At 41.6% G+C, this 24480-nt stretch overlaps 1 protein-coding gene across 3 annotated transcripts in view; it reads left to right on the top strand.

The window, feature by feature from the left end:
* Positions 1-24480, top strand: part of Lama3 (laminin subunit alpha 3) — a 230644-nt gene that overhangs the window by 84140 nt on the left and 122024 nt on the right. For all 3 annotated transcript variants that reach the window (XM_026388028.2, XM_026388027.2, XM_026388026.2), the window contains exons 13-19: positions 14118-14255; positions 16012-16058; positions 17172-17271; positions 18489-18541; positions 18758-18863; positions 19589-19688; positions 22733-22889. In XM_026388028.2, coding sequence (XP_026243813.2) covers positions 14118-14255; positions 16012-16058; positions 17172-17271; positions 18489-18541; positions 18758-18863; positions 19589-19688; positions 22733-22889 — 701 coding nt within the window. The remainder of the gene's footprint in view (positions 1-14117; positions 14256-16011; positions 16059-17171; positions 17272-18488; positions 18542-18757; positions 18864-19588; positions 19689-22732; positions 22890-24480) is intronic.

The following is a 24480-nucleotide window of genomic DNA, read 5'->3' as shown; positions in this document are numbered from 1 at the left end:
TCACACTAGCTATCAACTTGGACAAGTTATCTGACACCTCTGTTCCTCAGTTCCTAATACTAGCGCCCACCTCATAACAATGTTGTGAGGGTCGCATATGTACTGACATGCAAAGCTCTCAGAATCTAGGAAGTCCAAATGCATATGTTGTTATTATTCTTTTACCAGCTGCTGCTGCTCCCATCGCCCCACTTCATCCTTTTCACAGTACTGATCCCAGATCCCAGTTCATCTCCCTCTTGCTTCTGTCTGAATGCCATACTCTAGACCCTTCCTTCCTCTCCTGATCTCCTGGGATGCCCATTTCATGGGCCTCTCTCCTTTGCTCTCATTTCTCTGGAGCCACAGGAGATCTCAGCCATCCTTACCCAGATGCTGGGTCACCTGGAAGGTGGGGAGACAGTAAGGGAAGGAAGAGAGTATCTTTTCTCTCTCTGTCTTGACACTGCACAGAACTGCAGTGTTGGAAACTAGAATTCCCAGGGCATCTCCTGTGGAAACGTCAGCCTGGGTCATGCTCACGTTAAAATTGTTTGAGATATGATACAGGTAGACTCTGTACCAAACTGGCTCTATGGTCTGGGTTAGTAATTGTCCTTGTACATATTATTTTTGTGGAAAGATATCCCAAATAATGAAGTTGGGGAAGGCTTGCATTGCAAACACTGAGAGTCTCATGGACAAAATGAAGACCTAGCAAGAAGGAAGTGGGGAAGCCTTCCCTTTCAGATGTCCGCTGCAGGCCAACTTTAAAGGGACTTATGTTTGGGGCAGGCAAGATCATGAGTAGTGAAGACCAGCTTTATTTGATGAAAGCAGAGGGGAGGGGGAGGGGAGGGGGAGGGGAGGAGGAGGCAGCTCATTTCTTTCTCCTCTGTCAAATTTTAACAATGAGTGTATCACAGATAAGATGCTTTTTATTTTTTCTTCCCAATTATATCTTAAATGTAAACTCTTTGGGGGAAAGGAGTGGACAAGAGTATCTCATGTTAATTTTGTACATAATCTGCTGCATTCATATTATTCTTATTTAGCTGCCATATTTTTAGCAAAAGCAAAATATTCTGTGAATATTTCCTCAGGAGTTTTTATTTTTCCTTCTCTGTGCCAGCCACTGTTCCAGACTCATCTGGTAGAAAGAATTACAAATATTCCAACTAAGTCATTCATACGGGCAAGGCAGTTATACTGTATTGTCATGTGTATGGATACAAAGGGAAACAATAATACAACATTTTAAGAATGCTTTTTTCCCATGTTTCTTCACTACCAAAACTAATTAATTATAAGGCAGGTAGAAAATACTAGGGTAGATTCAAGATACAGCAGAAGCGAGGTGGGATTTCCAGAATGAAACTCAGTGGGTACTTTCTTCAGCAAAACAAAAAGTTAACTGGTAAAGGTCTTTTTTTAAAAAAAAATCATTTTAAGTCTCCATAAGTTGTCCTAAGAGCATATGGCAAATGAAGAAAAAATATTGAAAACTGAATATTAACAGCAAGAACCTGTGCCATTTGAGCCATGGTCCACTCCATTACTCACCTGCCCCACCCCAGCTCCATTCTGGAGAAGCTCCAGGGCATATATGGCCAAGAAGAAGGGGACTGTCTTTCTCCAGTCTTCATTTGAGGCTGTGGTTTCATTCTGGGAGGCCCAGGCTGCTGCTGTTTCTTATCCCTGTGCAGAAGTTGTATTCCAGGTAGGCTCAGCAGAGGGAGCCAGGTCTCCTTCTTCCCTACCAACCTCCATCCCCTTGGAGGCTCTGGAGGCTGAGAATACTGAGGTGCCAATCACTCCCATCCCAGCTGGCTCAGAGAATGAAGGTTCCATGCTGGGAAGGTCAAGCTGAGAAATCAGTTACACCACCAGCAGCTGCCACCTCCTCCCGTGCCCACCTTGTAGAAGAGAGATGTCATTCCTCCCACCTCCAATTCCGAGGGACAGTGATTCTACCCAGAAACAAAGATAGGTCAGAAGGACAAAGAGCTCTGCAGATTTGACTGAGGGAATTGATTATTTTAAACATGGCTGAGAACTTCATACCCAAGGGTGTTGTAGAAAATAACTAAGAACTTGGTGTACAACAATTAAGAGGAGGTTGGTAGCTCTGATGCAAGTGAAACAGCAGAGCAGCCAGAAGGGTAATAAAGATAATCAGAGAGAGCTACAGCCAAGAAGAACCTTCCTGATTTCAGATGATTTTGGAGGTGCTAAGCTACCACACAATCAGAGGAAGACAGGGGCAGATTCAAAAACATTCCCAAACTACACACAAACCCATCAACCCAGGTTAGAGTTCCCTGGCATCAGGGGCTTAAGCCCATCCTCTGACCAAACACTGAGCCAAAAGAGCTACTTTGTCACAGTGGCGACTCCTAAGGAGTTAGGTTTAAAAATAATTCAGCCATCCCTGGCCATCTACAAGACTAAATGCATGCCCCAAACAATGCCATCCCAGCAGTGATCAAGAGGGGAATATGAGGGCAGGAAGCAACCTCTCTGAATGCCAAGCCATAACACACAGTCAAACTGTGTGTTAAACTGACCAAGGGAGTTTAAGCACAATCTTTAATCAATAAATGGCTTCAATCAGTAGACAAGCCAGAAAATAAAAACAAGAGTGAAACAATCTGGCTAGGAACATCAATGGCTGAACTTTGCAGGAGAAATAGGACATGGCAGAATTAGATCATCCATGTCACTAAACAAATAAACAGTCAAGCAGCAAGTGATAATAGCATAATCCTGGTGGAGATAGTAAATCAGTAGCTGGAGTTGCTGCAATTTTTTAGAAAATGTATGTTCAAAGAAATGGGGAAGTATGGCCCATAGATAGAGGAAGAAAGCAGTCAATAGAAACTGCTCTTGGATTAGGACTTAATGGACAGACGTCAAAGCAGCTAGTACAAATCTGTGTAAAGAACTAAAGGGAATGATTCTTAATGAATTAGAGGAAGGCATGAGGACAATGTATCAACAAATAGAAAATATCAATAAAGAGTAAAAGTTATTTAAAAGAACCAAATGAAAATTCTGGAGTTGAAAAGCATAATAACTGAAATGAAAAATTCACTAAAGGGACTCAATAGTTTATTTGAGCTGGTGGATGAAAGAACTGACAACCTTAATGACAGATTGGTAGCTGGGCATGGTGCCGCATGCCTATAATCCCAGTGGTGTGGTAGGCTGAGGCAGGAGGACTCAAGTTCAAAGTCAGCTTCAGCAATTTAACAAGGCTTTAAGTAACACAGCAAGACCCTGTATCTAAATAAAATATTAAAAAGGCTTGGGTTATGGCTCAGTGGTTAAAGTTCCCCTGGGTCCAATTGCCAGTACCAAAAATAAAAGAAAGAAAGATAGGTTGATAGAGGTTAGATGATCTGAAAAACAGAAAAAAAGTGTGAAGATAATTAATAGAATTACAGGACATTAAGTGCACTAACATACCTATAATGGGAGTACCATAAGGAATGGAAAGAGAAAGAAGATAGAAAAATAGCCAAAGAAATAATGGCTGTAACTCCTCCGATTTAATGAAAAACAATTTCTATACCTCAGAAGCTCAATGAATTGCAAACAGGGTAAATACAAAGGGATCCACACCCAGACAAAAATAAGAACCAAGCAGTAAGATACCTAACTCCAGTTGCCTCTGTAAAGTAAAAAGGCATCCCCACAAAGAGGAGTCACATGGCCTTGAAATTTAGTGCTCTGATTGGCCAAGTCTTCTTACTTCCATGGAGGTAGGAATGGGGGCAAGTGGGAGAACATATTCCCTATGGCAAAATCAGGATGCCACAGCTTAGGGAGGCTGGCAAAACTGTGTCCAGTTCTCAGCTCTCTACAAAGACTTAGTCCTTATAGATCCTATGAGAGATTAGGAAACTCTCTGAGATTTAATTGTAGCATTTTGCTTTTTAAGAAGCTAACACTTTACATGGAAAGCTTTTCAGTGATTTGTTAAAAATAGGAATTTATCTTTGGGTAGAGTTCATTTGGACCTCTGCTTCTGTTATGGTTTGGATGTGAGGTGCCCCCCCCAAAACTCACATGTGAGACAATACAAGAGGGTTCAGGGGGGAAATGATTGGGTTATGAGGGCCTTAAACTAATCAGCAAATTAATCTCTGATGGGATTAACTGAGTGGTAACTGGAGGCAGGTGGGGTGTGGCTAGAGGAGGTAGGCATTGGGAACATGGCTTTGGGGGTACATATTTGTATCTGGTGAGTGGAGTCTCTCTTTCTGCTTTCTGATCATCATGTGAGCTGCTTCCCTCTGCCACACTCTTCCACCATGATGCTCAGCCTCATCTCGAGCCCCAGGGAATGGAGCCAGCTATTTATGGACTGAGATCTCTGAAACTGTGAGCCCCTGAATAAACTTTTCCCCCTCTACAATGGTGCTGGTTGGGTCTTTTAGTCACAGCAGTGAAAAAGCTGACTGAAACAACTTCCAAAGGTCCCCCAGGGCCTTCGGACCTCACTGGAAGGTTCAAAGTGGTAAGGCTCGCCCACTCGAGAAGAAGGCTGGGGACCACCAGGAAGCACTGTCTGTCCCTGTCATGAATGTTTGTGGTCAGCCTCTGCTGGATCCTGTTTGTGGCTCAAAAAATCATGGTCCCAATGGAGGGAAAGAGGGACAAGTAACTCATGTGCTCAATTACCTTCTCCACCATTTTGTTTTACAGTTCCTCACTTCCATTTAGAAGGAGTAGATGAGGGAGGAGGAAAGCACTGTTTTGGTTTTGTCATTCAAGCTAGAACAGGGGAAGCAGTTGGCCTGGGGTCCTGACTTTGTGGAGGATGAACACATACTAATGCATGCCCTGCTGCAGAGAAGACTGCCAGTGCTGAAGAGCCATTTTCTGAGCCCAGTAGGAAATGATGTACCATTGCCTTATTCCTAAATGGGTGTCCAGGTGTACCCTACTGTTTGTAGCTTCAGGTTTGAACCATTCTGATAAGAATTTGGGGTAACCGAAATTCTGCCTGTGCTAGTCTTCCTTCTCTTGTGTTTCTTTTTCTTTTTTTCTGACAGCTTTTGCAATTTTTTTTTTCTTTTTAAAGAGGGAGTGGATAGCTTAATCAGTGAATTTCAGAAGAAAGTCAATGTGGTTCAAAATGCTACATCAGATAGCTCAGTATATTCTAGTCCAAAATTGTTCTTATGGGTTTCAGCTTTATTGCTTTAATTTTTTTCAAAACCTTCTTTAAAGGGAATTTTAAAACGCTTCTAAGCTGTTCTTGCCAACTGCAGACCTGGATTTATGGTTTGCCTTAAATTAATTGACTCCAGACTTTTCTAAGTACAATGGCATATTCTTCCCTTAGAAAACTCTTATATGTTGCCAGTGAGAAGTCTAGCCTCCTTCCCCCTGGTTGGAATAGTCTCACAAGTCAGGCAAACCAGCCAAGGGACAAGGACAAAGGTACCTAGCCGATGGCAAAGGGTGCTGGGGGAGGTTTCTGGCCTAAGATGCTCCTAGGAGAGCCTCCCACCATCTCCGGAGGGAAAATACCATGTGGTTGGTTGGGGGAGTAGTCTGAAGCCAAATTTTGTACAATTTTGCCTTGAACTGGCCCTTCCCTTTGAAATTTTGTTTTTATCTAAGAGAATACTGACATGGTTGGTTGGAAAGGCTTAGGATTTGCTATAGATTTAATTTCTCCAGTTCTCAGATCCAAAGAAGAGGGTTTGTAATATTTATTGTGGGACTAATTGCTGGTTTTGTGGCTTTGACTAATAAGGTGCTAACCTGCTTTCCAACCAGAAGGAAAAACTCCAAAAATCTTAGGCAATACAATCATCCCTTGAACAATAAGGAGCTCTGTGCAACTTTTAATTTGCATGTTTTCTAGGTAGTGTTGTCTCACTCTTTGAGTTTATTACTCAAGGTGAACAGGATGACATTACTCATATAATACCTGTTTCACAGTAACATGGCGAGACTCAATGCGATAACACATATCAAGAACAGATTCAGGTCAGAGCCTGTAAAAGGATCTTAGTGGTTGCTCATGCTCTCCTTGAACAAACGTCTCCTGGCATGCAGTATGGATCAGGACTGGGCTTGGTGCTGGGAGACATTGGGGAGCATAGCAGACAAGAGTTCTGTCCCTTTGAACTTTTGTTGTTATATATAGGTAGAATATCCCTAATCCAAAAATCCAAAATTCAAAATACTCCAAACTAGAAATTTTCATGAGTGCCAGCATGATGCCACAAGTAGAAAATGCCACACCTGGCCTCATGTGACATGTCACAGTCAAAACACAGGTGTACTAAAAGTATTGTAGAAAGTTACCATGAGGCTTTGCATGTCAGGTGTATATGAAACAGAAATGACTTTTATGTTTAGACTTGGGTCCTGTTTCTAATATATCTCATTATGTATGTGCAAATATTCCAACATCTGAAATCCAAAATACTTCTTGACCCAAGTATTTCAGATAAGGGAAATTCACCCTGCATTATTATTATTATTATTATTATTATTATTATTATTATTTACACTCCTTGGGAGAGAAAATGTCTGAGGGCCCAAACAATGAGGAGTCGATGGGGAAGAAGTAAACTATCCCAGGAACTCCAAAAGACCTGGACCAAGACAAAGAACAGAATTAAAATATTTAAAAAGTCTTATAGTCTTATAGTATTTCCAAGACTGAGAAAAGCACTGCCAGTATTGGAGTTTGGGTTTGAGGTTTGGAAGCCTTCCCTGACAGCTGGACTGAAATGGGAAGCCAGATGCCAAGTTGAGTAATCCACCATTTTAATAAAATAAGGTACGTGCTTTTAGGGTCAAGTCTTTGTTTTCACTTCCAGAGTGTAACTGCCTCTCCTGAGGCTCCCTGGAAAATCCCTGTGGCCCTAAGGTCCAGTATCTGTGCTGTCCCATCATGCTACAGAGCTGTAGCTACTGCAAACGAGGCAGGTACCCTTCCTGCCTTCCATGTACATTCAGTTTCCTTAGGGCAGAGATAGCAGAAGGAAGTATCCAGGGTTCTCCAGAGAAACAAAATCAATAGGGTATGAGTGTGTGTGTGTGGAGAGAGAGAGAGAGAGAGAGAGAGAGAGAGAGAGAGAGAGAGAGAGAGAGAGATTGAGATTTTAAGGAATTGGCTCATGCCAGGGTAGGGGCTGGCAGGTCTGAAATCTGCAGGCTTGCAGGCTGGAGACCTATAGTCAGAACACAGTCTGGAAACAGAATTCCTCCTTTTCCTTCTTAGAGGGATATCAGCTTCTTTTCTCTTAAGGATTTCAGCTGATTGGATGGGGCTCTCCCATCCAATGATGAAGGGGTAAGCTGCTTACTCAGTTTCCTGGTTTAAATGTCCATCTCATTTGAAATGGACCTTCCCAACAGCACCTCAATAGCTGCTTGACCAACCAATTGGGCACCATAGCCTAGCCAAGTGGACATGTAAAATTAACCAACACAATTCACCACCATCCCCAACCATCTTGGCACCCATACACATCTCCTTAAACCAAATTTAATCTCTGAGGAAAGATAACAAGGGCCTGAGGTTGTGGCTTAGTGGTAGTGCACTTGCCTCACATGTGTGGGGCACTGGGTTTGATCCTCAGCACCACATAAATAAATAAAATAAAGGTACTGTGTCCATCTACAACTAAAAATTAAAATAAAAGAGTATAATGAGGTCATAATTCTGCCTAACATGATAGAACTATCTAGCTTACAACTGGAAACACAGCAACCCCTTCCTCAGAAGAGAATGTAAAGTCCTTGGGTGATGTTCACACTTCTTCTTGCTATCCTGTAACTTAAATACTATAGCACAAAGTCTATACATCTAACATTATATGGCAAGAGGATGAGAGAGGGAAAAAAAAACAAGATACTCGTTTCATGTACATGTGAATACATACAACACAACAAAGAAATACTCGTTACACTTATGTCCCCATGTTTGTGATGGGTCCCCTGGTCATAACTGGTATCTTCTTTCAGTATGCATTACCTATTTTCTTTGCCCTCAGCTAGCACCTCTGGTGGTCATTATGGAGTGACCCAAATCTTCACTTCTAAAGGGTCTAGACCATCAGCAGTCTTGCCTCAATGGGAAGACTTTGGACTTTTTCATTGATCTCAATAACAGGGCATGGTGATACTACATACCAGGAAGGATTTCTTCCTTGTATTACAGACATGTTCTTCCTTACCTCCTTTGTGGAAGGGCGGTTCCATTTTCCCTTGATTATCAGAGGAACATAATTACTCCCATCTTTGTTGATTCAGAGACATGAGGAACCCAGAGTGGCCAGGGGGCAGTTTTAACTTTTACTTCAATGAAATCATTGCACCACCTCTCTCCAGTGGAAACATTACTCCCTCTGGAAGAAAGACCTTTAGACCAGCAGAGCATAAAAAATATCAGGGACGAGAGACAAAACTTTTGCTAGTGGGATACTAGGGGTAGTGGTGACTGGTGCCACTCCTGTTTCCACCCTTTGATTCCTGACCCACAGATTCAGGATGTGGAAAAGATAGCACCATATATTGGGTGCTGATTCAGAACATAAGCTGCTTCTAGAGAACCTTACGAGGACAGATCCAAGGGCTTCCATCTGGTCATATCCATCTTAATAACCCCCACTCCACAGGTCAGTGAACCAATGGAAAGATTTTGCTAGTGAGTAGTTTATGCTAGTTGTAAATTCCAAAATGGGGGGGGGGGGACCACAGGACAGATGCAGGGATCCTGAACCCACTATGAGGAAGACCTAATCTAAAACTCTGTTGATCACTCAACCTCTATAAGTCCCTAAATAGAAGGCTACAATTATATTGGCGGGTCTCATAGAATTAGTGACAGTTCATAGCCAGTGTCCAGTAATCCCTGAAAGTTATGCATATTTCCTTTTCCTCAGTGCACACTCATCCTGGCAAGAAGTCATAGTCCCATTGAGGAAGACTGGGAGATAGATTAACAAATTAAGTTTTTGATAATGTAGAGAAGTCCTTCCTCAAAGGGCTTCAGCCTCTCCTTTATTCAAGGAGTCTGAATCTGGAAACTGGGTCAAATCTAGGAATTGATTGAGGGGGCATGACTCTCTGTTTTTATGTTTCAAGTTAGACTTCTACTTGACCTAGAACTCTTCCATTTACACAGATTAATGCCGCAGTCTGGCTGGGCACAAAATCAGGAGCCCTCACACCTTGTAGATTCAAACAGCAACTCTTTATTCTCAAACTGTCACCAGCACTCTACACACACGTTCTGGGGAAATCCATGTTCTGGGCAAAATCCTCGTTCTCCACCAGGCTCTGAATCCCAAATACTCTCCGAATCCCGCGAGAACTCAATGGGAACTCAAGGAGCTGCTCGCCTGAGGCAGCAGGATACGCCCTATTCCCAGCAGGGTACACCTTAAACCTGGAACCGCCCTAAACCCAAGGAACGGGATATTCCCTATTCCCAGCAGGGTACACCTTAAACCTGGAACCGCCCTAAACCCAAGGAACGGGATATTCCCTAATCCCAGCAGGATACACCCTAAACCTGGATCCGCCCTGGTCCTTGAGCAAGGTCACCTTACATGCAATGTCACTGCAAATGACCTGGGTCCAATATGGAGAGTCCTTCCTCTAAGCAACATGGGGTAGGCTGACAAAGAAATTGCCACGCATCATTCCTACTTGGCAATGGCTCTCAGCAGATTAAGACTCTAAATGACTTCCTATCAATTTCACGTCTAGGAACACCATGATTAACTAGCCAGCACCCTCCAACACTGTGAGTCAGGCGATACTGATTTGCTGTTTTGACTGTGTTGTCCATTAGTTATGCCCATCTTGCTTTTGGTGGTTGGGTGCTACCATTTGGCCCTGCTATTCCAGGGTCCCCATTGTATTTAAGTTTTCTAATTCAATAGTAACAGCTCCTATATCTTTAGTATCTATTTCACACATATTCTTCATAAGTCTGGTTTTTGGTGGGGCAGGGGGTGTACCAGGGGTTGAATTCAGGGGCACTCAGCCACTGAGCCACACCCCCAGCCCCTTTTGTATTTTTATATAGAGACAGGGTCTCAGTGAGTTGCTTAGCGCCTTGCCATTGCTAAAGCTGGCTTTGAACTTGTGATCCTCCTGCCTCAGCCTCCAGAGCCGATGGGATTATCAGTGTGTGCCACCATGCCCAGCCATATTTAAACTTGAAAAATCACAAATCGTTTTGGAGTGTAGCACGCCTCTTATGGGTCACACTTTGTACCTCCCGTGCAGCACTTGCTGGGGCTTGAATCTTGTTGTCAGTCTAGAAGGAAAGAGAGGTGGCAGGGCAGGTACAGAGGAAAGCCCTCAGTGTCTTGCAAGTCAACAATCTCAAGAAAACTATACTTTTTATAGGGAAAGCAGATCCACTCAGATGCCAATGGAGTGACTACTTCTACTGGCAAACAAGACTCATGGAATTTAGGGGTTTGGGGTCCTCTCTTCATCATGATCTTCCCATATGTCTCCAAACCAATTTTTCAGAACCCCATTCCTTCTCAATTGTGCCCGTTTTTAATGGCACATATTCTGCAACATTGGCAATTTGATTGGCCTTGTGATTCAGCCACCCACAAGATGAAAACTCTGGGTTTGGTTTTCAGCAGTCTCAGCCCTGAGGCTATAAGAGATAAGTAAGGGCTTCTTCTGGGAAAGACATAGAAAATTTCAAGTCATTTATACTCTGCCCTATCCAAACATTCCAATTCTAGAACTCCTTCCCTTTTCTTTCTGAACTTTGTACAGTAAAATTAGGAACAATTAGCCAACTTCATTATACTCATTAGTTTGACAAAAATGTTCTAAGTAAGCAAATACATAGTCACTCAGAAATTTGCCTCCTATAAACTTGCCTCCTATAAGCTTTGATAAGGAGCATGCAATAATGATATTTATATGTATCTCTATTGCCACATCAAGTCACGGACTTCTAGTCCTCTTGCCACTGCTAAAAATAAAGCCATCAGTGCCTCTAAATCTAATCATATTGGAAAACTAATTTTCTACAAACCCCCAAACCAACTCAGAGAACTCATTCTTAAGATTCTGTTCCTTTAGAAACATTCTTCTTAATGCCAAAAATCTGTTTTCTAAAGAGACAGAACCAATAGGGCATGTGTGTGGGGTGGAGAGTTGATCGATTTCAAGACTTGTCTCACACAACTGTGGGGATCTTAAGTTCAAAATCTGCAGGGGAGGCACGCAGGGAAGAGTTCATTTTGCAACTCAAATCTGAAGGCTGTATGTAGGCAGAATTCCTTTTTGAGGTTCATCAATCTTTTTTTTCTTAAGGCCTTCAATTGATTGTATAAGGCCCACCTGCATTATGGAATATAGTTTGCTTTACTCAAGAACCTACTGATTTAAATGTTAATTAATTCATTTAAAAAATATCTTTGTGGCACCTCTAGACTAGTGTTTGATCAAACATCTAGGTACCAACCACAGCCTACCTAGTCAAAGTGACTTACAGAATTTAACCAGCACAAAGTCCAAGAGCATTTGCTCAGAAACTTGCCGCTAGAAGGGGCTTAATCTCTGCAGACAGGCTTAGTGGGGCCACAGTGTCATAAGAGAACACTTCCAGTCTTTGTTCTGTTGTCTTTCAACATCTGCTAGAGTAGCATTTGGCATGTTTCTCACATTTAGTTTCTCGTGGGGTAGGGCACTTCATACTATGTCAGTAATTCTCCAGCTCTTTGAGATCAGGGAATATGTATTTTTGTATTTACCTCCACCATAGCACCTAGCCATGATGTCATCAAATGTGGTAGGTTGCCAATCAATACCTGCTGGTTGGATGGATATAAAATAGGGTGGGATGATGGTAAATTCCCTGAATCTGCCACTAATCATGTCGCTCTGAACAAATCATACAGCCTGTTGAGTTCTCAGGTAATTTGTGGAGGATAAAACTAGCTCCGTTCCCCTCCATTAGTGAGATTTTATTTTATGATTCCAATGAAAACAGTGGCAAACTCTGTTTTTAATTATTATTATTATTACTAAAAAGCACTTTCAGGGTAAATCACCACATACAGGCTGAATTAAGTCCTGTCAAACAATGAAAACAGCATGGTCTTGTCCCCACAAAGGGTGCAGTGCTCCAAGGCTTGGTCATGTGGGGCTTTTCACATCCCAAGGGTACCTATAAATAAAACATCAGAAGAGAGACTTTACTATATAGTTCTTTTCTTTCCCAAAGTCTCAATTAGTATGGAATTCTTGAGAACTGGCAAAAAGGTGGTCATTGTTTTTAAACTGCATGTTCTGGTCATAAATTTGGATGTCAGAAATACTTATTCATTGCCTGCCATTAGTTCAATGTGGAATAGTGTAAGGAACATTCCCACGTGCACTGGGGGAGTTTGTTATTTAGAGCAACATCAGTAAGAGCAAACACTGGGTACTTCTTCTTTGCCAAACATCATGCTCAGGGCTTCTTGTACCTCATTTCTGATGATTCTTTAATGACCTCATCAGGTAGGTTCTATATCAGTTTACAGGAGAGGAAGCTGAGGCTTTAAAAGACTAAATAACTTGCTAATGACTGTACAGCTATTAAGTGGTGTTTAAGTCAGTTTTTTTTGTTTTTGTTTTTTTTTTTTTTTTTGCTGCTGTGACTAAAAGATCTGACCAGAATAATTTTAAAGAAGGAAAAGTTTATTTCAGGGATCATGGTTTTAGAGGTCTCAGTCCATACAAGGCTGACTCCATTCCTTGGGGCTCCAAGTGAGGCAGGACATCATGGCGGAAGAGTGTAGCAGAAGGAAGCAGCTCACATGGTGATCAGAAAGCAGAGAAAGAGAAAGAGAGACTCCACCCTCCATATACAAAATATATACCCCATAGCCATGCCCCCAATGAACCACTTCTTCTAGCCACACCCTGCCTGCCTCTAGCCACCATCCAGTTAATCCCATCAGGGATTGATTCACTGATTAGTTTAAAGCTATAACCCAATCATCCTAATCATTTCTCCTCCACATCTTCTTGCATTGTCTCACATGTGAGTTTTTTGGGGACACCATGTCTAAACCATAACAAGTGGCACAGCTGGTATTTGGATCCAGATGTGTCTCACCCCAGAGGTAGAAGCCCTTTGCTACAGACTACTTTGGTGACTCTGAGAGTGCCACTTAACTTCTGATCTTCACCATGTTGTGGTGAAATGCAATGTGATGATCTTTCCAGTGCCTTCCATTCTTAAGATGTGGCTGAAGAAGTTAGCTGGGTTGTATCCTCTGGGCATACCAATCCAGGAGCAGGGTGCTCACAGTTCTAATGGGAGTGACACTCAACAACTCCAGCCCTGCAGGGTTCAGTGGGAAAGGAGCCAAGAGGGGAGTGGCCAGAATCTGTCCTCTCCACCTATAAGTGTGTATTCACCCCCTTTGCCACAGATGATGGTAACAGGTTGAAGCCGGGCAAAGAATACTGGGATGCCTTTTCCATCCATTCCCACTCCCGATGTGTAACATTTTTCCTTGATTATTGAACTCCACTAGACCTTGAGAAAATAGATATGAAGAGAGGAGGGCAAAGGAAAACAGGGTTCAGTTATAGGCTGGTCTGGGTTGGAGTGGTTTGCACTCAGTTCCCAGTAGAATGTAGAGTGGATCCTTCAGTGAGTCTCATCTCCCATCAGCTGTCCCTGTCATTCTTCTCTTATGAACACCATTGCTGTGTGTGAGAAGCATCCCCCAAACCCTCGCCAGTCACCAGCCAATCTGGCTGAATACAAAATTATAACAATAGAATCTAGTGTTTCCTGAGTGGTCACTGTGAGAGTAGGTATCCCAGCTCTTTCTAGTATTCATTAATACTTACAACGATTGTATCAAGTAGATGCTAGTGTCAGTCCTATTTATGGGAAGGGAAACTGAAGTTTATATCAGTTGAGTATCTAGTTCCAGGTTCTAGGTCTAGTAAGAGATGGAGCTGGAACTTGCATTTGTGTCTTTGTGGCCCCACCCCAGGGGTCTGATCTGGGATGCTGTGAAATCCTCTGGCTAAAAAAGTTCAGAGGAGAAGGTCAGAGGAGAGGCAGCCCCTTCCACAGCCCAGACCCTGAGTCTGACTGATTTCTTTTCCTCCAGCCTGCCAGTGCTCAGCCCTTGGATCCTACCCAACGCCTTGCCACCCGGTGACTGGACAGTGTGAATGCTTGCCAGGGATAACAGGACAGCGGTGTGACAGATGTCTCTCAGGAGCCTATGACTTCCCCTACTGTCAAGGTAGAGAAGCCAGCAGAATGCTGGAGAGTCGGTTCCTCTCTGTGTGTGAAGCCAACCTCCCAGAGAAGCTGCAACCATCCGTGGTCACCCCGACACATTTGACCCAATCTGCCCCAGTTCAAGTCCATTGAAAACACATATCTCACATATTCACCTAGGCATCATTATTCACAAAGGATTGTTTGTTTCTAACTAAAAAATAATTTAAATTCTCATGTAATATATATCTGGGTTTTTAAATTACATGTCAATTCTCTGTGTATATCAGTGTGGAAAAGCATCTTCTTTGAGCGTAACCTAGCGATCTTGGCCCCTGTGCCCAGGCAGAGTAAGGCTGGCTCTCCTTACTGACTCTCAGCACTGATGGGAGGCACTGGGGTCTTTCCACCAGGCCACTTGCTGAGGGCTGGGTGAGGCCTGGGCCGTGCTTCTGCCCTTGCTCCTTTCCTGCCTCTGATCCCCGGAGGGACTGTCATCACACTTCAGCATTGGCACGAAGGGAGGGACCTGGGGTGCCCTGAAGCCCATGCAGTCAGGAAAGAGTGAGTCAAGGAGCAGATGGAAATCTGAGAATGAAAGTGAGTTGGGTGTGATATGTGGCAGAAGGGGCAGAAATGAGTTGCCTGTGTCCTTCCCAAGCTCCCTGGTGAGGGAGCCTCCAGTGTGGGCCAGGAGCTCCTGGTGATTTCAAAGGTCTCTTGCTCTGTTAAAAGAGGGACTTGTGCTGGGTACACTGGCACACGCCAATAATCCCAATGACTCAGGAGGCTGAGGGAGGAGGATGGAAAGTTCAAGGCAAGCCTCAGCAACTAAGTGAAGCCCTCAGCAGCTTTGTGAGACCCTGTTTCAAAATGTAAAACAAAACAAACAAAAATGGGCTAGGAATGTAGCTCAGCTGCAAAGCACTCTTGGGTTAAATCCTTAGTACTGGGAAAAAAGAGGGGGAGAGAGAGAGAGAGAGAGAGAGAGAGAGAGAGAGAGAGAGAGAGAGAGAGAGAGAGAGACTTGTGAGGCTGACCCAGGAGACCCAGATTTTCCACCGGGAGAACGTGGTTTCCTCGGATCCCTTTGTGCTTTTCATAACCCCTTGGAGCCGTGGTGCTCAGAGCCTACTGGTATAGGCTGTAGCACAGACTTCATTGCCTAGAACCTTCCTCACCAGAATCCTCAAGACCAGGTTTTCCTGAGGGTGGAAATTTCAGGTACCAGCCAGAGGGGCTGCTCTTGCCTGGGAAGGCCCGAGGGTCCTCGGAAGGAAAGGGAATCCCAGAGTAGGATGTGCCTGTATGATGTGTCAAAATACATTCTACTGTCATGAATAACTAAGTAGAACAAACTTTTAGAAGACCTTTAATGCAGGTGGGAAACAAGGGGGCTTGATAATTGAAGAATTAACACTTGGTTAACCAAAGGACAAACTTATGAATAAATCCTGTAACAAGTGACCATCTCTTGGTATAATATTGCCCTCTTCTGGACAATTATAGATGTGCTTAAAATTTTATTCCCCCCGGTTTCTTCCATCAAGTAGCAACGAAATTTTGTTAGTGGGCAAGGAATAGAGTTGTTCAGTGACAAAGGGGGCACTTTGGGATCAAGGATCGTGAACATTATTCAGGAAGACTCCCTTTGCCTTGCACTTATCAAAAACATACATACAGGTGTGCTATTTTAAAAAACAAGCAGAACTTTTAAAGCTTGAAGCATGGAAACCATTAACTGTCAGACATTTAAAACATCTCTAAATCATATGCAGGTTCCAGTGGTGCTTGTGACCCAGCTGGTACCATCGACTCCAGCTTGGTAAGTAGAGGATGTGTATAAAGTTGGCAGCTCTTATTATTCTGATTCTTACTCAAGACTAACCATGTGGGAGCTTCCTGAAATTAAAAGTAAATTGAAATAAGGCACACGTTGCTTAAAGAGGTCGGTGTTCTTTTTTCAAAATGCCTATGATTTTGTGGGTTTTTTCTCCAGTAACAAATATAGTTTAATTAATTTTTTTATTCTGGAGTCTTTGAGCTTAACCTTTATTGTCAGATACTCTGATGGTGTTGCCACTATGGAGTCCTGCCAAGGCTCCTTCAGTAGCCAAGGACAAATTAAATAAAACAGGCTATGCACAAAGTAATCCCCATTTCCTTTTTAGTATTCTAAGCACATAGTGTGGTGTTCTGAAGTTTTCTAGGGTCTTTAGAAATGATCTCTCTTCTTGATCTTATGACCTAGAGATGTGACTTCAGGCATTAGATGGACAGAGGGACAGATGTTTTGTCCTCCTTACAATGAGGCTTGACATCTCTCTCTCTCTCTCTCTCTCTCTCTCTCTATATATATATATATATATATATATATATATATATATATATATATATATATATATTAGTTATACTTGGACACAATACTTTACTTTGTTTATTTATTTTTATGTGGTGCTGAGGATTGAACTCAGTGCCTCACATGGGCGAGGCAAGTGCTCTGCCACTGAGCCACAACCCCAGCCCCAGGCAGTGAATCTTAAATTTTATAAAAGCATTCTTAGTAAAATACCATTCTTTACTGATTCCCAGCATCATGCATATTCAGATACGTTTCCATGTAAATTTGTATTCCACACGGTAACAGCATCAGCAGACACTGGGAATATTACAAGAAAGACATTTATTTTTTTCTCTCGGTACTTTCCTGATTTCTTTTTAATAGCAAATGTGGATTATATGTGTAACAAGTAAATGAACTTTACAAAAAGCAATTAGCCTGTTGAAATTAACCCAGTGCTGTTGTTCCCCCTGGATACAATTAATTTACTTTTCATGGCCATATTGTATTTCTGTGACAAGCCTTTACCCAGAACACTGTTTTGAAAACAGGTTTTAATTCCAAGATGTCAAATGTTAGTTTGATTTGCATTTTAAGGGGTATTGCCAATGCAAGCTTCATGTGGAAAGTCCTACTTGTAGTATCTGCAAACCATTATATTGGAATCTGGCCAGAGAAAATCCCAGTGGATGTTCAGGTAAAGTATTTATACACCATCACTTCTTATTTTGTAACTTCCTCTTAATTTTCTCTGTTTCAATAAATAAACTCACAAAAAGCCATTTATTGAAGCAATTTGGTTTGTCCAAAATCCTGTGTAATTTTGTGTGTGTGTTATTCGGTGCCTTGTTCTGATTTATAGATTTATTAGTCACCTATGCACCCCTACTGTGCAGTGTTTGATGTCTTCCCCTGACACTTTTGGCAGAAATTCTGTCATTTTCAAAAATTTCAGCGAGGGATTTTCATCCTGTTTCCATATGTATTTTATTGTCTGTAACAGCAACTTCTTGATAAATATTTTTTTTACCTCTTTGTTTCTATGATTCACTCTTTCTGGCTTAATTTTATTATAATTTTATACATGTATTGAAACCAGGATAACAAGTTGAACATAGCAGGTTAAATGTACTAAATTAGGCGAATCTCTCTCTTTTTATTTTTTATTGTGTTGGGGATCTAACCTAGGGCCTCACATCTGTTAGGCAAATGCATTACCATGAGCTACATCCTCAGCCCTGAATATCTCTGGTTTTTTTTTTTTTTTGGTGCTGGGGAGTGAACCTGGGGGCACTTCATCGCTGAGCTACATCCCCAGCCCTTTAACACATTTTTTATTCTGAGACAGGGTCACAGGGTCTCACTAAGTTGCTTAGGGCTTCACTAAATTGCTGAGGCTGGCTTCGAACTTGCGATCCTGTCTCAGGGTCCCAAGCTACTGGGGTTACCGGTGTGTACCACCACACTCGGCTGTATATCTTTTTTTGAGATGGGGTCTCCCTATGTTACCCTGGCTGGCTTTGAATTTATGATCCTCCTGCTCCAGCCTCCACAGTAACTGGGATTACAGGTATGCATCACTGTACCTGCTGAAGTGAGTGTCTTTAAATAGAGTACATTTTCATGCAAGTACATCAACAATGACCTTGACATTCAAATCCCATGAGGTTGCAGTTTTGTCTTGGAGTAGCCATAAACTAACCATCCTCCTAGATGGATCGTGTTTGTTGGTCTGTTCTGCTAGCCTCAGAAAGCCATCCAATTTTAGGCCTCAGCAGTGCAATCGGTATCGATGCTGAAGGGTGCAGGAAAGTCTACCTGTAGGTGTTGTATTGCAGAAGTGAAATGTGCCCAGAGCCAGGGAGCTGTCTTTTGGATGACCCTTGGTTTCAGGACACTTTCTTATCTCTACAGAGTGCCAGTGCCACGAGGCAGGAACAGTGAGTGGAGTTGGAGAGTGTGGACAGGTAATGTGGGCAGGTATTGTGGGCTGGTTTTCATAGACCAACGGGATGTGGAGCAATTGATTGAGGAGTTCCTGGGGAGCATGTTAGTACTTCTCCAGGCGTGCCGTTCATGGTCATCTTTTTCTTGCTGCTTATTGTACAATGAGCCATTTTTCAGTCTTGAAGATGAAATCTATAACGGTATCAAATTTTGTCATCTGGCTCATTGTTCTACAGGGAGACGGTGACTGTCACTGCAAGGTCCGTGTGAGTGGTGATGCCTGTGATACTTGTGAAGACGGATATTTCGCTTTGGAAAAGAGAAATTACTTTGGGTGTCAAGGTAGTACCTACATCCAGGGTGTCCTGAGAAGAGCAAAGCGTTCAAGGACACAGACTATCAGAATAACCTTTCTCCTATGTTCGCTGTCTTCAGGCTGATTTTCTGGGATGTGCTTAAATACTCTGTCTGGGGCATTGGGCCAAATATTTGGTTGATACTAGTCATAAATTGCAAATGGGGCTGTTTCCACTTCTTTTCTATCGTACACTGTTAAAAGAAATATACCTGGAATGGGAAGATATCTGTTAATGTTATAAATAACATCAAGACTTAGTGACTTTAAAACTGTTCTTTGTATTATCAGAAAAGCCAGACTTTTGGAGATAGGGTTGTATTAAATAACGAAATCACAGCAACAGTTGGTCCCTTGAAGTTTACCCTTGAATGTCTCACGTGGCCCCTTCTTAGTTTATACCTTATTTACAATAGTACTGTTTCCAAATCTAGTTCAGCTCTTGGTCTATCACTAGCTTCACATTGGGCATCTGTGTTCCAACTGGCCTGTGGTCATGCACCTCCAACTTAGAAGCGGACTTTTGGAGGGACAGGCCATTGCCACTAGGAAGACTCCTGCCTATTTCAAACCCTTGCCAGATACAAGGTGTGATTGGAAGAGAGGTGGTGCTGTAACCCTGAGATTTTTAGTGTTCCTTTCTTGTAGATGGAGGGAAGTGTTCAGTATGGGGATGGTATGATGGTAACCACAGCTGTTTCCTGACTTCCAGGGTGTCAGTGTGACATTGGCGGGACACTCACGTCTGTGTGCAGCGGGCACTCTGGAACATGCCAATGCCGAGAGCATGTGGTGGGGAAGGCGTGCCAGAGGTGAGTCTTCCGGAGGTTTCCTCCTGTGTTCATGTGATGGGAAGCTAAGACCTCCCCATCTGTACTGCCACTGTAGCCAAGAGCAAAGGAGTCCTAGGAATCAAAAGTAGATGAAAAAGCTGTACAATATAATTCAAAATCTGGACATTTGTCTATGAGATAAGTAAAATAGGAGATAATGATGCCCATAAAAACCTATTCCATTTTGTAAGCCAGGGAACACCTGCATGTCAGAGTTTCCAGATTCGAAGTGGACAGGTGCAGAAGGACAGGGGGGCATGAGGAATCGAGAAGCATGGGGTATGTTCACCTGGGTGAACCCCCATGGACAAGTCATGGCATGGAGGAACCAAGCAGAGAGCCAGCTCCAGTTCTTGAAAGAGAGAGGGAATAAGGGGCAGATGGCACATGCCCGGGTTCCTGGACCACTGGCATTTAGTTTCTGCTGCTCCCTCAGAGTCATTAGGGAGTGAGCGGCCAGATCAGGTGTGTCACAACCAGAGGGTAAGAAAACTTCCAGAGTGGGGAAGAGGGCTTCATCTCATGCAGAAGTAAGTTAAAATGAACTAAGAGCAGCAAAGCAACATGGAGATTGAGACCCAGAGGGGGCCATACAAGTAGCAGCTTATTGTCACCCCATCTGCTGTTTATAGATCACACACACACACACACACACACATGCAGGTGTGCATGTGCACACACACACAAATATATATAAAACATGATCCATTCGTAATCATTTCTCAGTGGAGGGAGGGAAAATTTAAGTGTAAATATTCTGACTTTTAATCATGTGCTGGAAACTCTGGGAAATGCACAGAAAACCAGACACCTTCTTTACTAATTGCACCACGGACAGATTAATTTTTAAAATCTTGTATGTAGTTACAGTGATTTGTATCTAGTATTTGTATCTCATTGTTTTCAACACTTGGATTCTAAAGGTCAGGATCACCATGCTGTGCTTTTTCAGTCTTCCTAGTTGGCTCTCCCTGCTGGGCCTTGTAGAAGGTCCAGGAGAAAGAATACATCTGTAAATTTGTTTTCCTGAAGCCAGTAGGGCATGTGAAGGACCAGAAGCGATTTGTGATTTTCTGTAATGTAAATGTGTTCTGTTTTGCTCCTTTTCACCCTTATGTTTACAAAATGAGTTTTTCCCTACTCTAGCAAATGTTTTTTCTTCTTCCGTCTATGTAGGTAGAATAATATAATGCAACCAAATAATATAATGCAACCAAATAAAAATTGAATTACCCAACCATAGGGAAAAATATCAACCTTTTGCATTTTAGCATATATTTTTCATATTTTGCATTTGTACATACACACATATGCACATATGTATATGTGTATACACCTCGAAATTTAGAATATGTCCTTTGATATAGTGGCAAATGACAACTGAAATGAAGGGTGGTCAACCCCATGTATATGGCATATCAGCTTTTCTCCTGCCTGGCAAATCTTGTGACCTTTTGTATTATGTCCTCCCAAATGTTAGTTTGTGATTTTTTTCTGAGCATTTTTAGGTTTGTGTGTAAGTTTGAAAAGTATTTACATTCAGTTTGTTTTCTAAATAATTTTATTATAAATTTAATAAACTTTCATTGTAGAACGTAAATGTTTCTGATAGTAAAAAGGCAAAGAAAAGAATCTTCATTTTACCACCCAGAGATAATCCTTTTTAGTACTTTTAGTATATTTTTTCTAGATTTTGTTTATGAATGAAATTTAGTTTTATTTTTTCATGATGAATATTTGTCATGATATTATTAACAAATTATCTGTTAATTTCACATAATATCACAAATATTTCTTTTAGCATTAAATTGTCCTCAAAATATTAATGGTTATATATTTCATAAAATCCTTATTTCCTAATTTTTTGTACATTCACATTTCTAAGTTTTCATTGTTTTAAACATTTTAATATTAATCCTTTGGTAGTGTATATATAAAGTCATTCTTTAGAATAGATACCTTGAAATAAGATTATTGGGTCAATGGATATGAAAACTTTTAAGGTTCTCTATAAATTCACCTCAGAAATATAAGCATTCCTTTTTTCCCCCTTTCTTTCTTGCTTTTTTTTTGTTGTTGTTGTTTTGAACAGGAGATTGAACCTGGGGTTACTCTTCCACTGAGCTGTATCTGCAGCCTTTGTTATTTTTTTATTTTGAGATAGGGTCTTGCTAAAATTGCTTAGGGCTTTGCTAAGTTGCTGAGGTTGGCCTTGAACTTGTGATCCTCCTGCCTCAGACTTCCTAATTGCTGAGATTACAGGCATGCACCACCATGCCCAACAAGTGCTTCTAATTCTACTTAAAGTAGAGGATCAGAGCCTTTTATTTTTTTCCTTTGACTAATTGACTAATTATAATTGGTTTTTATGGCTTTAAAACCACTAGCTGCTATTAGCTTGTGACTGGATTGGCAAAATTTATCATTTGAAAGAACTTCAAGTAGTTTGAAGTGCCACACAGCATTGGTATTTTTTTTAAAATAGTTTTTAGTTGTTGATAGACCTTTATTTATTTATATGTGGTGCTGAGAATCGAACCCAGTGCCTCACACATGCCTTGGGATATTTTTGATCCTCCTCTGTGTCTGACACAACAGGACTCTTTAAAGGAAACCCTTAATTAGTTAGCACCACCCATATAGTGATGTCATGCAAGATTCTCATTACTTGTAATATAGTTTCAGAAAAAAACAAGTCAGAAAAGTCATTCTAATGATCAAAAGTGTACATAGAGAAACTTCTTTGACTTGTAAACTAGCATATGAAACATTTTATATCCTGTTCACCACTCTATCTATGTATGGTGCACAGCAACAGGGCCTGGCACATAGATATTTATGTGAATGTTTTCATTGATAAAACAGTATTTTAGATAAAAGAGTGAGGGTCCACTCTCATTTGCCTTTATTTAATGCACTTTGTCAACTTTGCGGAGTTCATTTAGCAGTAATTATTGGAGTGAAGAATATTCAGATGGTCAATGAACCTAACTTGCTGCATCTACATTTTATTCCTTTAAAAGGCCTGAAAATAACTACTATTTCCCAAATTTGCATCATATGAAGTATGAGATTGAGGATGGCACTGTACCTAATGGAAGAGACCTTCGGTTTGGATTTGATCCCCTGGCATTTCCTGGGTTTAGCTGGAGAGGATATGCCCAGATGACCTCAGTACAGGTAGGCAGCCAGTAGGCCACAGCTTCACGGCAGGGTGGCAACACTCTCCAGGGGCCATTGAAAGTGAACTGTCCCCAGAGTGGATTCCAGGATTCTTTTTCTCCAGAGGCTGGGTTGGAGTCTCAATTAAGGTTAGGCTTGGGTTTGGGGTAAGGTGAAGTTTTAGCTGATAAATATACGTGTGGATTCCAAAGGTCATTGCTACTTTCATTTGGTCACCAATCAGAAAATGAAGAAATGAATAAAAATGGTGCTCATCTCTGGACACTTTTCACAAGAAGAAGGAAGTTTCTAAAATGACATTAGCTATATTATCACAAAAGGGACATTTTCTTTAGAGCCATTTGTGTGAAAATAAAATAAGTTAGTTTAAATAATTCTAATATAGTTAGTGTCACTAATTTTTTTATTGATCATTTTTAAATACAAATTACCCTGGGAATAGAAACTAAAAATAAATGATGAGTTTTAGTTAGTGCTATTTAATTATTCTTTCCCTTACTTCTCATTTGTTTCATTCTTCTCTATTTTATCCATCCTTCTTTACATTAGAGTAAGGATGATTATATGTTGTTTACCTTTATACCCTTATGCAATATTTACAACAAAAAATCCTGTAGAGTCATTAAGTAGTTTTGACCTCAGAATTTCTCCTGGAGGTTGATCCCTTTGAGCTGTGTCTTGGTAGAGAAATTCACAATAAGAGGAAGTCTGATGACCATGGAAGCTCAACACTTTCCTGAGAAGATTCAGGTCTGGAATACTCCATAGAGAAACTGAGATAGGCTCGTAGTTTTCCTGATTCTAATGTGCTTTTTGCCTGGTCAAATTCCCCCCAGCCAATCTGCCTTTCCCAAATAACACCTAGAACCTTAGAACACCTCACTTTCTTCCCCTTCTGCCCAAATACAGAAATTCAGTTTCCTTAATGCTCTGATCTCATTTCATTATCAAAAAATGTTGGATTCTATAAAGTCAGAGTAGCATGTCAATGACTGACCAAGAGCCCAATCAAGGTATAGACCCTCTCACAGGTGAAAAAAAGTTTGGTTGACCCAAATAAATGAATTTCTAAGGATAGATTTTTCTGAGTCTTTTTGGTCAGAGGACATTGGTGGTGTCCTTGAGTGACCTCTTTGCTTATTTATCTCCCAACTTGAAACTAACACTGAAAGATGAATACAGTCAAATTCTGAGGACCATCAGGTATTCCTGACTGTGGGTCACATGTAGCTCCATAGCTCCTGTATCCAGGGCCAGTGATCCTACCCTAAGTCAGTCTGTTGTCACCAGATTCTCACTTAACATATTTGCCCTGCATTGCAACCAAAGATGCTGGGAAAGAGACCAAAAGAACCGGATTTGAGATTTTCCACACTTCATGAACTTTCCTTAGACCACAGTGGATCTGAACATGTCTATGGTTCCAAATTAAAATTGCATGGGTTCTGCAATGCTTAGAGTATTGTACGAGTCTCAGGGCTTGGAAACCACTGGGTCCTCCTTCAGGTGGAAAATCCAACGTTTCTCCTTGGATAAGGGCTTGAGATAAAACTTCATAAGACATAATAGGCATAGTTTAGTGACATCC

Source organism: Urocitellus parryii, chromosome 13 (genome assembly GCF_045843805.1).
Source record: "Urocitellus parryii isolate mUroPar1 chromosome 13, mUroPar1.hap1, whole genome shotgun sequence".
Lineage (NCBI taxonomy): Eukaryota > Metazoa > Chordata > Mammalia > Rodentia > Sciuridae > Urocitellus > Urocitellus parryii.
Note: the sequence above shows the minus strand (reverse complement) of the source record. Positions and strands in the feature narration are given on the sequence as shown.